Source organism: Chiloscyllium punctatum, chromosome 7, assembly GCF_047496795.1.
Source record: "Chiloscyllium punctatum isolate Juve2018m chromosome 7, sChiPun1.3, whole genome shotgun sequence".
In the NCBI taxonomy this organism is placed as follows: domain Eukaryota; kingdom Metazoa; phylum Chordata; class Chondrichthyes; order Orectolobiformes; family Hemiscylliidae; genus Chiloscyllium; species Chiloscyllium punctatum.
The window spans coordinates 91,596,760-91,613,174 of NC_092745.1; the positions used below are offsets into that span (position 1 = coordinate 91,596,760).

At 37.4% G+C, this 16,415-nt stretch overlaps 1 protein-coding gene across 1 annotated transcript; it reads left to right on the forward strand.

The window, feature by feature from the left end:
* Window positions 1-14: 14 nt before the first annotated feature.
* Window positions 15-15,927, forward strand: prpf38a (pre-mRNA processing factor 38A). The gene is made up of 10 exons (XM_072574308.1): window positions 15-194; window positions 1,520-1,679; window positions 2,282-2,403; window positions 3,012-3,097; window positions 6,925-7,035; window positions 7,815-7,927; window positions 8,354-8,380; window positions 8,467-8,564; window positions 13,148-13,196; window positions 13,286-15,927. The coding sequence occupies exons 1-10, from the start codon at window positions 65-67 to the stop codon at window positions 13,326-13,328; spliced, it is 939 nt and encodes a 312-aa protein (XP_072430409.1). The 5' UTR covers window positions 15-64; the 3' UTR covers window positions 13,329-15,927.
* Window positions 15,928-16,415: the final 488 nt, after the last annotated feature.

Consider the following 16,415-nt stretch of genomic DNA (forward strand, 5'->3'; position numbering starts at 1 on the left):
CGTGGGGTTTTGGGGCTCACCCGCAAGTACCGACTGAGGTGGCGCTTTGCTTGTCGGGATTGCTATGGCGAACCGAACTGTTAAAGATGCTCATAGCATCCATGGAACCAACCCACAGTATTTGATCGAGAAAATTATCCGGACCCGCATCTATGAGTCTAAGTACTGGAAGGAGGAATGTTTCGGGCTGACAGGTGAGAATGAAGACGTACGGTCAAACACTGAGCTTCAGGACATAATTGTGGCTGGAGTCTGGGCCGCTAACTCCTGGTCTAGACAGTAAATGCTTTAGTATTCTCGGCTGTTAGCAGAATCTCGGTTACGACAATGGCATTTCATATTCCTGTCCTCGTTTGAGTTCGCAGATATATTGCATATTGCGTTTGAGCTTATTTTGTAGTTTCTCTTGATCGACAAAACCCACTAGCAAAAACAGAAACTGCTGGAAAATCTTAACAGGTCTGGTAGCATCTGTGGTGAGAAAATAGAGTTAATGTTTCGGGTCCAGGGTCACTTCTTCAACATTCCACAGAATCCACTACTTGCTCTGTACCTTCACTTTGTCCATTTCATCCCCTTCATTAAACTTGTACTAGCTGATATTCGAACTTTCCTCAATTACATGACCTTTCAAAACTGCTGCTATCTGCTCCTCAAAAGTTTTACTGTAGACCACCTGTACTCTCCTATTATTCCATTCCTTGTTTTTCTTCACAGCATTTATTAACTCACGCAACCTCATTAAATTACTTCTCTCCAAATGTTTGTCTGTTCTGCTTACCCATCTCTGCATATTTTTCTATTGATGCCAAATAACCTCCATTCATGCTTCAGCAGAATTTTGAGAGTGTGTTGTCATCCAGGAAGAAATGTTATCCAGTTTACTAACCCACCATCTCTCAATCTTCTCATGGAACGAGATAATGTCCATGATATGAAGGTTGTTACTCTTGGCTAAGTTTAAATAAATGAGAATGGAAGCATGTAAATGCAGACTTGCCTAGTTGGATGGTGATTGAGGAGGATGGTGTGGTCAGCCACATCTACAGCTGCAGGCAAGAGGAATGAAGAAGAATATTTAGTATTTGTGGCAATCACTTAGGATGTTGTTTGTGACTTTGATGATAAAAGTCACTTTACATTGAGGTAAGAATGATTAAAGGGATTAATATGCAACTTCTGAGAAAGATACAACAGTCCAAGAGGCAACAGCACAGTCAAGGACTTTGAAAGAAAGGGGGTTTGGGGTGGTTTGTGGTTGGCAAAAAATAAGATTTTAAAGGGTTTGTTGTTGATGTGAAGTATGCATTTGTGCGAAATTCCAGTTCATGCCAAACTCTGAATGCAACTACATTTAGTCTGTTCATTTTTATGCTTTCCTTGCTGCAATAATACAAATCTGATGTGAAATGTTTCAAAAGTTCTCATTTTGTTTAAGTATGAAAGCAGATTGATTCAATTATAGATGTTCTATGCTGTATAAATATTGTAGTAAATGGATTTCTTTTTTATTTCTTAGCGGAATTGGTTGTGGATAAAGCTATGGAACTGAAATATATTGGTGGCGTCTATGGTGGGAATATTAAACCATCTCCATTCCTTTGTCTGACCCTTAAAATGCTTCAAATTCAGCCTGAAAAGGATATTATTGTTGAATTTATAAAGAATGAAGATTTTAAGTATGTATGGTTTATAGAATCATATAATTTATAATTTTATCAATTCTAATGTTCATTGTCCATTTATAGACCAGACTGAGGGCACAGTGTTAAAGTATAAACAATTAGCCAGAGTTACTCGTTCTTTTTACTCTTTGGCGTTTCCTGTTGAAAAATGTACATATTGGGACTCTGAGAACAAAGACATGCTTGGCTTTACAATTCTTGGTTGAATCATATGCCTTGATATAAATGTGAAGAAAACCAATTTCAATGGGGAAGCTACACATATAAAATTAACTCCTTCAGCATGATCTTTCAATAAAAAGGTGGGATAGTCCTATCCTTTCCTTACGTATATGATGAAACTGCAGGAAGTGAAATTTGTTTCTTCATTATAAGGAAAGATAATTAATCACCATTGAATATTAGTTACCCTCCATAAAATCAAAATGTCTTAAACCACTACGCCTTACATTTGCAATTTTTGTCAAATGTTTTCTTGTGCATCCTTTATTAATGCATAGCCAAGTTCTTTGCTATCTGACAATATTAGATTAAAAAAAATAAAGCAACTGCTTGCAAATTAAGTTTAATGCATTTTTTATTGGTTTTCATCCCAGGTATGTTAGACTGTTGGGTGCATTGTACATGCGACTGACAGGTTCTGCCATTGATTGTTATAAATATCTGGAACCACTCTATAATGATTATCGCAAAGTGAAGAGGCAGAAGAGAGATGGAGGTAAAGTTGCTCTAACCACGAGTAAAAGTGAGACCTAATTGCTTTGCAGAATTGAGGGCCCTGTAGATGAAACTTTGAAAGATTCCTCGATTGAAGAAACAATACTTTGATCACTAATGATGTTTACAGATTTTCACAATTGTGATATTGCTTTAGTCACAACAGTTTAACATTGCAATAATTTCTAATCTCAGTTGACTCAAGTATTCACTCTCAGTAACAAAATTCAAGTAACTTTTGATGGTTAAATCTTTGAAATTCATTACATTACCCTTGATGGATGTAAATTAAACCAGTCCAGAGGTCTAGTGTTTTGAATCATGCTTGAGTCTTTTGTGTTAAGCCAATCTATTATTCTATTAAGTTAAAAATTAATGAAAGACTGTTAGGTAAACCACGAGAATATTGTTAGTAGAGGAAAAATAATGATATTGCATCAAACCTAACCGACTGGAGGTCTAATTCGAGATAATTTAATTTTCTTCCAAACTAGTTAATCAGTTCTTAAATGGCCACCTTTTACTTATGAGTAATCTACAAATCAAAATGGATCTTTCATTTTTGATGTTTTATTTTATTTTTATATTATCCTTTTTTTTCTCCTCAAGATTTTGAACTTATTCATGTGGATGAATTTATGGATGAGCTACTCCATGAAGAGCGAGTTTGTGATATTATCTTGCCCAGACTTCAGGTATAGATTTTTGGAAAGTGATATATTATATGTTTTCCTTCTCTAATTAATTGTATCTACCATTCAGAATTGACACCCCTGCACATCCTTTTCGTTAATTGAAAAAGTATGCATGTGCAGATGTCGGGTGGGAGTGGGCTAGGCTAGCATTCACCACTATCTTCCATCCCACAACATGATTAATTAACTTGCCAGCATTCACATTTTAGGCTCACATATATGGGGTAGCTACCATCATAAGAAAGCAGAGGACTTTTGGTGGCCATGTGACCTGATGCACCAAGACTGCATCTGGATGTCCGAGAACTAGATATGTTAACTTGTCTAGCAATAAAATGCAGTTTATTTTCCTTGAGGTTAATGACTTTTTTAATGATGAAGGAATAGTTTGGATTTTTATTATGTGATACATACTTGATCCCTCAATGTATATCTTAACTCTTCACATTCAACTGTGCACACAATGTGTGCAAATGTTTATCGCTACAGTTATTTGATTTCCTATGGTATAGCACTTTAGCGGTCAAGATAAAGGGCAGTCTTTAAATCCAGCAAGATTAGAGAGTGGAACAGAAACACTGGACAAAGAGGCGATATCAGGAGGGGGAGTTTCTTGGTAAGGGTGGTATGGCATTGTTAATGAGGTGTGAAAAATACCCGGAGCCTAGAAATGATGTTTGTCAAGTGGCTGAACCACAGGGTCTGGTAAGTACCTCATTTGGGAGAGGGTTGTTATAACAAATATATTAAATCTGAAAGTGCAGTCTTACAAACTATCACCTTAGTGAAGAAGTCTCTGAAAATGGTATTAATCACTCAGTATAGGTACAGTCAATATTGAAACCTAACAGATATTGTGAACATCAGATTTTTAATCTACAAGGTGATGGGACAAACTGGTTTTATTGATGAGTATATTATCGAGGGGCACAGTTTGTAGAACTACGAGAGGGTGAAGACATCACATTAGTGAGTCACATAGAGATGTACAGCATGGAAACAGACCCTTCAGTCCAACCCGTCCATGCTGACCAGATATCCCAACCCAATCTAGCTCCCCCTGCCAGCACCCGGCCCATATCCCTCCAAACCCTTCCTATTCATATACCCATCCAAATGCCTTCTATACTCGTACCACCCTCTGTGTGAAAAAAGTTGCCCCTTAGATCTCTTTTATATCTTTCCCCTCTCACCCTAAACCTATGCCCTGTAGTTCTGTACTCCCCAACCCCAGGGAAAAGACTTTGCTTATTTACCCTATCCATGCCCCTCATAAACTTGTAAACCTCTATAAGGTCACCCCTCAGTCTCTGATGCTCCAGGGAAAACAGCCCCAGCCTGTTCAGCCTCTCCCCATAGCTCAAATCCTCCAACCCTGGCAACATCCTTGTAGATCTTTTCTGAACCCTTTCAAGTTTCACAACATCTTTCCGATAGGAAGGAGACCAGAATTGCACGCAATATTCCAACAGTGGCCTAACCAATGTCCTGTACAGCCGCAACATGACCTCCCAATTCCTGTACTCAATACTCTGACCAACAAAGGAAAGCATACCAAACGCCGCCTTCACCATCATATCTACTTGCGACTCCACTTTCAAGGAGCTCTGAACCTGTACTCCAAGATCTCTTTGTTCAGCAACACTCCGTAGGACCTTACCATTAAGTGCATAAGTCCTGCTAAGATTTGCTTTCCCAAAATGCAGCACCTCGCATTTATCTGAATTAAATTCCATCTGCCACTTCTCAGCCCATTGGCACATCTAGTCAAGATCCTTTTGTAATCTGAGGTAACCCTCTTCGCTGTCCACTACACCTCCAATTTTGGTGTCATCTGCAAACTGTACCTCTTATGCTCGCATCCAAGCCATTTATGTAAATGACAAAAAGTAGAGGACCCAGCACCGATCCTTGTGGCACTCCACTGGTCACAGGCCTCCAGTCTGAAAAACAATGCTCGCCACCACCCTCTGTCTTGTACCTTTGAGCCAGTTCTGTATTCAAATGTCTAGTTCGCCCTGTATTCTGTGACATCTAACCTTGCTAATCCCACCTTGTCGAACGCCTTACTGAAGTCATATAGATCACATCTACTGCTCTGCCCTCATCAATCCTCTGTTATTTCTTCAAAAAACTCAATCAAGTTTGTGTGACATGATTTCCCATGCACAAAGCCATGTTGACTATCCCTACTCAGTCCTTGCCTTTCCAAGTACTTCCTTAATTACTTCCCTAACATTTTACTTAATTGAGCTATGAGCTATTTATGATTTACATTCACTACTTAATATCTTGAGCAATTTTACATAAATCTTCTAACATAGTGAAACGAATCTTCAAAATATTAATCCATTCTCTTATCTCCTTGTAAGATCAATTTGATACTAACCTCATGTGCTAGGTTTGTTTTGTGCACTTGCTAGGTTATGACTACCACCAATCTTTCTAATGAGAAAGCAGCCCTATGGTTTAGTAGGACTATGGTAACTTTATATTTGTTACAGTAGTAGATCAGTAATTTGTCGACACTCTGGATACATCTTTCAATGGGAAAAGGCTCTGACACTGTTAATTTTTGTATAAAATATCAAGTTCACTTCCTGTTCAGAACAAGGAAGTTGTTTGGCACAATGATACCAGTTGTACTATTAAAAAATTTAAAGATTTTATCCTCTAAAATGAAAGTTAGGCTGACATGTGTTATGGAAAGAATTTTGCGATTACCATTGTATTGCTGCTGTTGTCACCAATTGTAGAGGTCGTGGAACTGGCAGATGCTATCAACATAACCATTGTAAGTTGCTACAGTGCATCATGTAAATATTGCAGATATGTGCATACATTGGTAATCAGGTTGAGTTCACCAGTCGAGGAACCAGTCAAAAACTCTTTTGTTCTGCAGAGTACCAAGTCTCTTGAGTATAGCAGATGTTTCTTCCATCCTGGTACGATGCAAGTATTCCATTACACTTCTTGCATGAGCCTTTATAGATGATGGGAAAACATTGGTGAACTTTGCAATGGTGTCACTTTGGATGGCTTCCCTTGTCTGGCAGGGGCAAAAGTGAGGACTGTAGATGCTGGAGATCAGAGTCTAGATTAGAGTGGTGCTGGAAAAGCACAGCAGGTCAGGCAGCATCGGAGGAGCAGGAAAATCACGTTTCGAGCAAAAGCCCTTCATCTCTTGTCTGGCACTTGAGTTATGTGAATATATCCTACCATTGTGAACTCAAGACCTGATGCTGTCCTAGTCCTTCAAAGTGTCATTGATTGCTTTGTTGTCAGAGAGGTTGCTAATGGTGGTTAACACAGAAATCAATAGCAGACAACACCCTGTTTGATCCCTTGTCGAGCTGAACATCATGGATGCAGTTGAAGATAATTTGGATAAAGAGGCTGCACTAAGACAGCTGACAGAATTGCTTGTAATTTTCTCCAATCAAATAACCTTTAAGTCTTGCTTTCAGTGTTTAGAAAGGGAAAAGGACATTGAGGGGGGAGGTCACAGGAATCCAAACCACATAGTAAATTATTAGATTTATATCTGAAAAGCCCATAAATTAGAATTATGCAGGTAGAAATATAGTTGTAATGGTTTGCAAAAGTGCAACACTAGTTACATATTTTCAAGGTTTTACCTATACAAGAGTAAAAGAGTAACCCTTTGCCAAGTAAAATTACTGCCTACAGTATGAAAATAAGTTGTTAACATATTCCTAATGTCCAATCAATATGTTCTGAATTTTGCAGCTACAAAGCTTTCATTGACCTTGAACTATTCACTGTCAGTGATGTAAATCTGCATTATAATGAGCTATTTTCTCTAGAAACGCTACGTGTTGGAAGAAGCAGAAATGCTGGATGCTCGAGTCAGTGCATTGGAGGAAGATATGGACGATGTAGACACAAGTGAAGATGAAGATGAGGATGATGATAAGGTTTATATACACCAAATGGTTTATATTTAATTTAATATAATTTTATCTATTGTTTTTTAAAAATATCTTCAACCTTCTTTCTAAGAGGAATAAGTTTATTGTCCTATTGTGCATATTTTAAACATCTTTTAGGATGAATTGGTCCAAACAAGGCAAACTTCCGTCTTCCAGTATGTGTTGGTAGTAATTAAAGATGTATACCTATCAAAATGACTAGTCACATTAATAACCCTAAGCACCACACATCTGTTCTTAATAAACTGCATGTATTTCTGTCGATCCAGATTTTATTAAAGATAGGACTGATGTATTTAAGTATTTTTAACCTTCAAAACTATCATGAAACTTCCATAATTTAGGGTTTCAGTGCTGTTTTATTGAAATAAATAAATGCTGATTTTTTTTTGAGGTAAAACTTTTTTTAGTATTCGATATATTTGAGGCGGTACTTTACTTTTTATATTTATAAGTAACTTGAACAGTTTTGTACATGCCTTCTTTCTCCATCCATATCTTATCACATATATCACCAAACTTACATGTTTCTTGAGTTTCTACTTGATTGTATATACAACTTAGGTAGACCTAGGCAGCTTCAGTTTTAAAATTTTTTTTTGCATTATTTGTATAACAATATCATTCTTCTGGGTGCAGCGACAGAGTTAATTTTGTGTTAGATGAACTATGTAACTAAGTACTCAGGATGAACAGAAAAGTCTATTGTGTAACTGTCAATTTCTGCTCTTAATTTTCTGTACATTCTGTACAATAACCTCAAGGGTGACAGAGTTCCATCACCAGAGCCTCCACGACGCGGCTACCGTGATCTTGATCGGCCTCGAAGATCACCATCTCCACGATATCGAAGAAGTCGAAGCAAAACACCAAGACGGTAAAAAAACAGCTGAAGTTTTAAATTTCCAATGTTTGAAATAAAATACAATGTGGAAATTCACAACCAATAATCAGCATATGAAAAGAAAACAGATAGATTAGCATATTGATTGTATTTTCAGCCTGTTATGTTTTTATGTCTGATATGCAGCATTTTAAATTTCTTTAGTCCTTGTTTTCCACAAGTGGAAGAATTAATGACAGTAATTCATTACACAACTGGCTATTGTGATAAATCTATCTTTTTAAGTTAGGTTTCATTGGTCTTTAGAGTTTAACAGCAGTGTGCAGCTGCAGCAATTAATCATAATTTTGAGAAAAGAGACCAACTTTAACTAAAATTACACTTAAAGTAAAAAGTACTTTTTTAATCAAAGGAAATGTTCAAAAGTCATAACTTGTTTCTTTCTTTTGTATTTTACAGTCGAAGCAGATCCCCTAAGCGAAGAAGGTATGGTGATTTCTCATTTCTTGGTATTTTCAGCAACTGAGTATCCATTATTTTAATTTTCATTTTGCATCTTTGTTTTACTGAAGCCCATCGCCACGTCGTGAAAGACATCGCAGCAAAAGTCCTAGACGTCATCGTAGTCGATCTAGAGATCGACGTCACAGATCACGATCCAAATCGCCTGGTACGTTTTTTTTTAAACTTCAGTTTGACAACTTGCTTTTTATACTTTCAAGATTGGATGCTTATATGCAGTATGTACATTTGATGGCTGATATCTGCAATGAAGCCTGTAAAAGGAATTGATTTCCTGTGCTGTCCTTTCTAATTTGTGCTGATTGATGTTGGACAACCTTTTAAAGACAAACTTTGTGATTGGCTTACATCTTATATTGGAATTTAAAGAAAATGTAAACGTGGTGTCTTTGGAGTTCTTTGCTAATGAAATCCAAAATTTGATCAGGACAGCTTATAACTAAAAAGATTTAAAAGAAAGGTTGACCATTTTGTAAGAGGGAGTTTAAATCATTGAGAAAAAAAGGTAAAGTGGGACAATATGAAGAGGAAAATTTCCCAATATGTACTGAATGCTTGAAAGGTCAAAGAGGGAAAGAAATATATGGAAAATTGTCACATCAAAGAAATTCAAACTGGAATTACAAACCTTTCTGAGTCCAAGAAACAAAATTGACATTCAAGATTCACTGATGAGATACAAAGCCACTGCATGACTTGATGTGACATAATTCTAAAAATTTTATTTGCTAAACTCAAATAATGTTTAAGAGAAATTAGTTAACTATGGAAGAGCAATTTAATGTCTCAGATGCTTTACGTGTCTGTAATGACCATACAAATTAAATACCTCCAAATTATTTGTGCTTGAGATTAAAGAATCACAGCTTGTGTGAGTGTGTGGTACTGTGGTATTTATGTTACAGGCCAGCAATAATAGAACATGAGTTAGCGAGATTTGAGAAGATTAGTAGCTCAGGTTGAGGTTCTGGATGTAGGTTTGCTCACTGAGCTGGAAGGTTCCATCCAGACGTTTTGTCACCCTACTAGGTAACGTTTTCAGTGGGCTTCCGGGCGAAGCACTGCTGATGATTCCTGCTTTCTATTTATATGTGGATTTATTTGGGTTGGTGATGGCATTTCCTGTGTGATGTCATTTCCTGTTCTTTTTCTTAGAGGGGGTGTGAATGGGGTCTAACTCAATGTGTTTGTTCATAGAGTTCCGCGGGAATGCCATGCTTCTAGGAATTCTTGTGTGTCTCTCTGTTTGGCTTGTCCTAGGATGGATGTGTTGTCCCAGTCGAAGTGGTGTCCTTCCTTATCTGGTATGTAAAAATATTAGTGAGAGAGGGTCATGTCGTTTCGTGGTTAGTTGATGCTTATGTATCCTGGTGGCTAGTCTTCTGCCTGTTTGTCCAATGTTGTGTTTGTTACACTTGCACGGTATTTTGTAAATGACATTAGTTTTGTTTGTTGTCTGTACAGGGTCTTTCAAGTTCATTAGCTGCTGTTTTATGAGCTTGAAAGACCCTGTACAGACAACAAGCAAAACTAATGTCATTTACAAAATACCATGCAAGTGTAACAAACACTACGTTGGACAAACAGGCAGAAAACTAGCCACCAGGATACATGAACATCAACTAGCCACGAAACGACATGACCCTCTCTCACTAGTATCCCTACATCCAGATAAAGAAGGACACCACTTCAACTGGGACAAGCATCAACCTAGGACAAGCCAAACAGAGACACACACAAGAATTCTTGGAAGCATGGCATTCCCGCGGAACTCTATGAACAAACACATTGAGTTAGACCCCATTTACACCCCCTCCAAGAAAAAGCCAAACATTCAAGAATTCCTAGAAGCATGGCATTCCAACCAGAACTCTATCCACAGACACATCGAGTTAAACCCCATCTGCTTCCCCTGAGAAAAAGAACAAGAAATGACATCACCACAGGAAATGACATCACCAACCCAAACATATAAATAGAAAGCAGGAATCATCTGTAGTGCTTCGCCCGGAGGCTCTCTGAAATGTTACTTAGAAGGGTGATGAACCTTCCAACTCAGTGAGCAAACATACATCCAAAACACAAGTTCATATCCCACCTTGGCAGTTTTAAATTATAACATTATACAGTATAGTAGAGGCCGTTTGGCCAATTAAGTATGCATTGACAAAACTACTCAATCTATGCTAGTCCCACTTTTCAGCTCTTGCACCATAGTCTTGAATGTTACGACATTTCAAGTGTTCATCCTTTTTAAGTTTATGAAGTTTCCCATCTCAACTACCATCCCAGTCAGTGTATTCCAGATTCCTACCACCCTCTGGGTGAAACGATTTTTCCTCAAACCCTCTCTAAACCTCCTGCCTTTCACCTTAAAATTATGCCCCCTTGTTATTGACCTTTCAACTAAGACACACAGCTGCTTTCTATCCACTCTATCCATGTTCTTCGTTATATTATAAACGTCAAAGAGGTCCCTTCTCAGCTTTGAAGAAAACAACCTGAGCTTATCCAATCTCTCTTCATAGCTAAACTGCTTCACCCCAGGCAACATGCTGATGAATCTTTTCTGTACCTCCTCTAGTGCAATCACACCTTAAATGTGGTAACCTTTAATCTATGCCATACTGATAAAGGCAAATGGTCCATAAGTGTTCCTGACCACCCATTAACCTGTCCTGACCCCTTAAGGGATTTGTGAACAATCATCCAGAGATCACTCTCTTCTTCTGAGCTTCCTAGTCCCCTGCCATTCGTTGAGTACACCCTTGTCTTATTACTTCTTCATTAGCGCATCACCCCACACTTTTCAGAGTTAAATTTCATCTGCCACTGATCTGCCCACCTGATCAACTTGTGTATATCTTTCTGTAATCTAAGACCTTCTTCCTCACTGTCAACCACTCAGTCAATCTTCATATCATCCTCAAACCAAGTTATCATTCTGCACATTTTCTTCAATGTTGTTTGTATATATCACAAGCAATAAGGGTCCCACAACTGATCTCTGTATTTTACTGCTACACACCGGACTCCAGTCACACAAACAGCCTTCTAACACCACCCTCTGTTTTCTACCACCAAACCAATTTCGGATCCAACTTGCCAAGTTAACCCGGATTCCATACGTTCTCATGTACAGGTCTGATTATGAAAAACTCAACCAAAGTTTTTGGCGTGACCTCCCTCTGACAAAGCCTTTCTGACTATTCTTGATTAAATCCTACCTCTCTAAGTGAAGATTAATTCTCTGCTTCAGAATTTTCTGTCATTGCTTCACTGTCGATGGTGTGACACTTACTGGTCTGAATGTGTAAACTAGTGGAGAAAGAAATGACTACAAAGCTAGCAATGGTTGATTATAAGAATAGTACAGTAATTTCCTTTCGGGTAAGGCATTGGCTACCTTCACCTGGTGCACAGGTGCTGGTGTTGGACTAGGGTGGACAAGGTCAGAAGTCACACAACACCAGGTTATTGTTCAAAAGGTTTATTTGAATTTACAGACTTTTGGAGTGCTGCTCCTTTGTCATGTGAAGTGAAGAGAAGCACACAGGCACAGAATTTACAAGGAGAGAAATCAAAAGACCATAGAAGTGGTGTGAGTGGAGTGTCGATAGGCTGAATAATAAGTCTCTGCAGGTGATCAAAAGCGTCAGATACTATGAGTAAAGTGTCAACAGCTGAACAGCAAGTGAAAGGATGATCGATTCATTGAGGCAGTGAAATAATTACAAAAAAATTAAACTAAGGTACTGCAGACAATTCAAATGGCTAGAGTAACATGATAGATGTATGAGTTGCATTCTGAGGGTCTTACCAAAGTAACAAGTAATCTAAAACTGCAAACTAATTTAAGGTAGGGAGACCATAACAAGTTATCAAGGTGATAGTGTCAAAACACGACAGTAAGGAAGATTTTACAGATACAGAACAGTATGGCAGGGTTACATGTAACGCAACATGACTACAAGCTCACGGTTGAGGCCATCTTCATGGGTTTGTAACTCTGACATACTATTCTGTATCTGTAAAGTCTTCCTTACTGTTATTTTTTGACACTATCACCTTGATAATTTATTATGATCTCTCTACCTTAATTTAGTTTGTACAGTTTGGATTGCTTGTTGTTTTGTTTAGACCTTCAGCATGCAACTCTTACACCTATCATGTTATTCCACTTACTTGGTTTGTCTCCAACACCACCTTATTTTAAATTTTTTATAATTATATCTCTGCCTCAATTGGTTGGATTATAGGTCATCTTTTCACTTGCTATTCAGCTGTTGACACTTTACTCACACTGTCTGACACTTTTGATCACCTGCAGAGACTTATTATTCAGCCTGTCGACACTACGCTCACACCATTTGTATGACCTTTTGATCTCTCTGCTTGTAAATTCTGTGCCTGTGTGCTTTGCGTCACATCACCTGATGAAGGAGTAGCACTCCGAAAGCTTGTGATTTCAAATAAACTTGTTGGACTATAACCTGGTGTTGTGTGACTTTTGACTTTATCTAGTGTGGCCTCTATGTTACTCCAGTTCGACACCAACGAGGTTGATTCTTAACTGCACTCTGAAGTAACCTTGGGGATATATCTTAATATTGTAGGTTAGTTTCCATTTTTCAAGGAGAAGAATGTGTTTTGGTGCTAGGAGCAGAAGAGAGGCTGTTTGCCATTTAATGTATGTTTAAATGACTCATACTTATAACATTTTTCAAATAGGTCACCACAGAAGCCACAGACACAGAAGTCATTCTAAATCACCTGAAAGGTATTATTAGTTTCAGACATTTTTTCTTATTAATTCCTATAGAATGATTGATTGCATTGTTTCTAATAACTTTCATACTGTATATTTAGATCAAAGAAGAGTCACAAGAAGAGTCGAAGAGGAAATGAGTGAAGTTCCATCTAACCACAATTACACATTTCCATTAAATTTCAACACCTGTTTGTAGATATAATTGAACTATCTTTGTTTCATGTTGACAAGTTTTTGTACTTTTTTGTTATGATTTTGAGATGCTATTTGCAACAATTCCATTTGATATATGAATTGCATCATAAAGCGGTTCTACAGCTTTTGGGTTTGGGCAGAAGATTAATATTTCTGCTATTGGCTTGTGAATAGGAAGAAAATGTTATTGAGTGATTTCTAAAGTAACTTTACAGTTTTTATTAGTGATTTTAGGTGATGTTTTGGTTATGAAATCTTAAGCAAGTTCATTGTTTCTTTAGTATATTTAGTATACCTGATTATTAAAAGCAATGGTTATACAAAGGCTCACTTGAGACACGGTATATTCTGTTCTCATGTCTACAAATGTTACATGTCAAAGTTCAGATAGTTTTGAGAACAAAGAACAAACACTGTGCAAAATATTGATGCCATTAATGTACTGTGTACTAAAGCACATTAACAATTGTGAGGACTAGTTGACCAGTCACAATACAGTTGTATCTCTTTGGAAAAATGCAGATTGAGAAAACAAAGAAAACCTCTTATTTCTCTCTTGGGATATCAGAAGAAAAATTGTAATGTAGTTAACTGACAAATCAAAACTTTTTGTCTATGTATGAATATCAAACCTGTCCTAATGGCCACCTTTATATATTGAACAATGAGTGAAGTCAACAAATAAGTGATCATTTAAAATTTGAAACTGTTTTGTTCCTTTTTATTGTCTTATTTTGTCTCCATTTGCAGGGGAATGTTTTTCCTACTCGAGAAAATATCTACAGTTTTCCAGAGTTTTATCAAAGTCTTTTTAAACAGTGGAAGTGCATTGCCTCCCTCTAATAGTCTGCCCTAGACTGAAGAATGGCAGTAATGTTCTCCATCTTAATAAATCAGTATGCAAAGATTTGAGAAAACAAACATTTTTACAGAGCATGATCATTGGGTAAACCGATGCACTTTACGGTAATTTAAATACTTTAAAATCCTAGAACCTGTTTCAGTGGCCAGAAAATGGAAACTAATTTACACACGGTGAGCTCCCACAATCATCAATAATACAATTATCAAATTTTTGCAATGGTATTGGCTGAGCAGCCTTTTCTCTTCAAAATAGTGTAATGGGAACTTTCATATTTTCCTTAGGCAAGAGAAGAATCCTGTGTATAATGTCTCATTTGAACGACAGCATCTGTGACAAGATAATGGTCCCTGAGCAGTGTACTGGAGTATCTAGATTGTGTTCAGATCTCTACAATGAGAGTTAATTACATGAGACATTCTTCAGATTGATAGAAGAAACAAGTGGGAAGAACTCAGCTGGCCTAAAAAACCAGTCCCATGCAGTCCCATTAGAATTAAATATCATGATGCTAATGGCGGCCAAGAGAGACAGAAAATGAACTTGTAAAAGCATACACAAACTCGGGGAAATAGTTTTCTTGGTAGTTCCTATCCAACTCCTTGTAATATCCTTGTGGTAGGATTTTGTGTCTGTATATAACTACGTTGGCAATGAAGTGCTTTGAAGTTGTGAAGATTCTTTGTAGATTTAAATTTGTACTCAAACTCTAATAATAAATATGCAATAACAGAACAATTGAGGTGTGAGTGACTGCCTTTTGACATTAAGGCAGCAGTGGCAGCAAATTGCAAAACTGGAGTCCGTGAAAGTCAAGAGGGGAACTCCCTGCAGAGTGCAGTCATTCCTAGCCAAAGAAAGATGATGGTGGTTGTTCGAGGCCTATCATCTATGTCTAAGTGCATCACTGCAGGAATTCCTAAGAGACAATTTCCCCAGTTGCTTTATTAATACCTGTCCCATGATCATAGTGGGGATATAAGCTGATGATTGTCCACTGCTCACACTATTTGTGATGGCTCAATACTGATGTAATGTGTGTCCAAAATCTGGACAATATCCTGGCTTGAGCTGATAACATTCGATAAAATTCATGACATGAGTGCCAGACAATGACCAACTCCAACAAATGAGAATCTAACCATTGCCACTTGATATTTAATGGCATTATGTCTGGGGAGTCCCTAATAGCGCCATGGGTGTCTCTACACCTTGATGAAGGCAGTTCACAACCACTTTGTCCAGAGCAATTAGGGATAATCATTAAATGCTAGCCCAGCCAGTGATGCTCGCATCCCATTCTCAAAATAGAAAAACTGTTGAATGTGGTACAAGAGTATATGAAATGAACCTGCTGTGACATAATTTGTTTTTACAGTAAATTTGAAGTATGTGATTAGAATAACATGTATTAGGTTGAAGTAGTGGAATTTTTAGTGACCATAATCTATGCTAGTAGAAATCTGGTGTATGTATGTGGCCTCCCCTTTCTTTCATTGTCTGCATTTGTGTAAATAATGCATCATGAGTTTTCATTTTCATCTTGTTACAATATCAAGAGTGTTGTGATAAATAAGGTCGAAGATTTAGTAATAATGGAAGTACCCATTCAAAACAAAAAAATCCTAACTTTTTTTTGTGACTAATGCAGTTTAGATCATTTATTAAAATTTCCAAAATAATTCCACTTGTATTTGAGTTCCTTAATCAATTTAAGATGATTGATACATAAAATAACAAAGTGCTGCAATTTTGCATCAGATACTACACCAAACTTCCTCAACTTTTAAGGAAGCCTTTCATAATCTACAACTCATTCCCTCCACCTTGAAAGTGCTAAGCATCAGACTGAAATTCAGAATGTGGCTGGCTTTTTAGCTTTGCTGCTGTGTTTGTTTTGGAAAGACTTTTTTCTTATAGGTTTTAATTACCATTAAAACACACATTGCTAAAACAAAACGTAATAGACGGAGAAACAGATTTAATACTGTTAAGAACAGAGTCAATGCCCTTTCATCAGATCTTCATGATAGTTGCCACCTTCTATCAACACAACATTCTCTGCTGAACTGCTATTCTAACACCTGATCTGCATCTGTGCATTTAACATGTTCTGGGGAACTGGATTTTGTTGTTTGTAGTCAATTTTCCAATTTTCTCAACGCTGCTTC

What these genes read in the sequence shown, in the direction of transcription:
- prpf38a (XM_072574308.1), top strand. Translation starts at nt 65, where the DNA reads ATGGCGAACCGAACTGTTAAAGATGCTCATAGCATCCATGGAACCAAC. An exon ending in TTATCTTGCCCAGACTTCAG is followed by an intron (nt 3,098 to 6,924) that starts GTATAGATTTTT and finishes TATTTTCTCTAG; the next exon opens with AAACGCTACGTGTTGGAAGA. An exon ending in ATCACGATCCAAATCGCCTG is followed by an intron (nt 8,565 to 13,147) that starts GTACGTTTTTTT and finishes TTTTTCAAATAG; the next exon opens with GTCACCACAGAAGCCACAGA.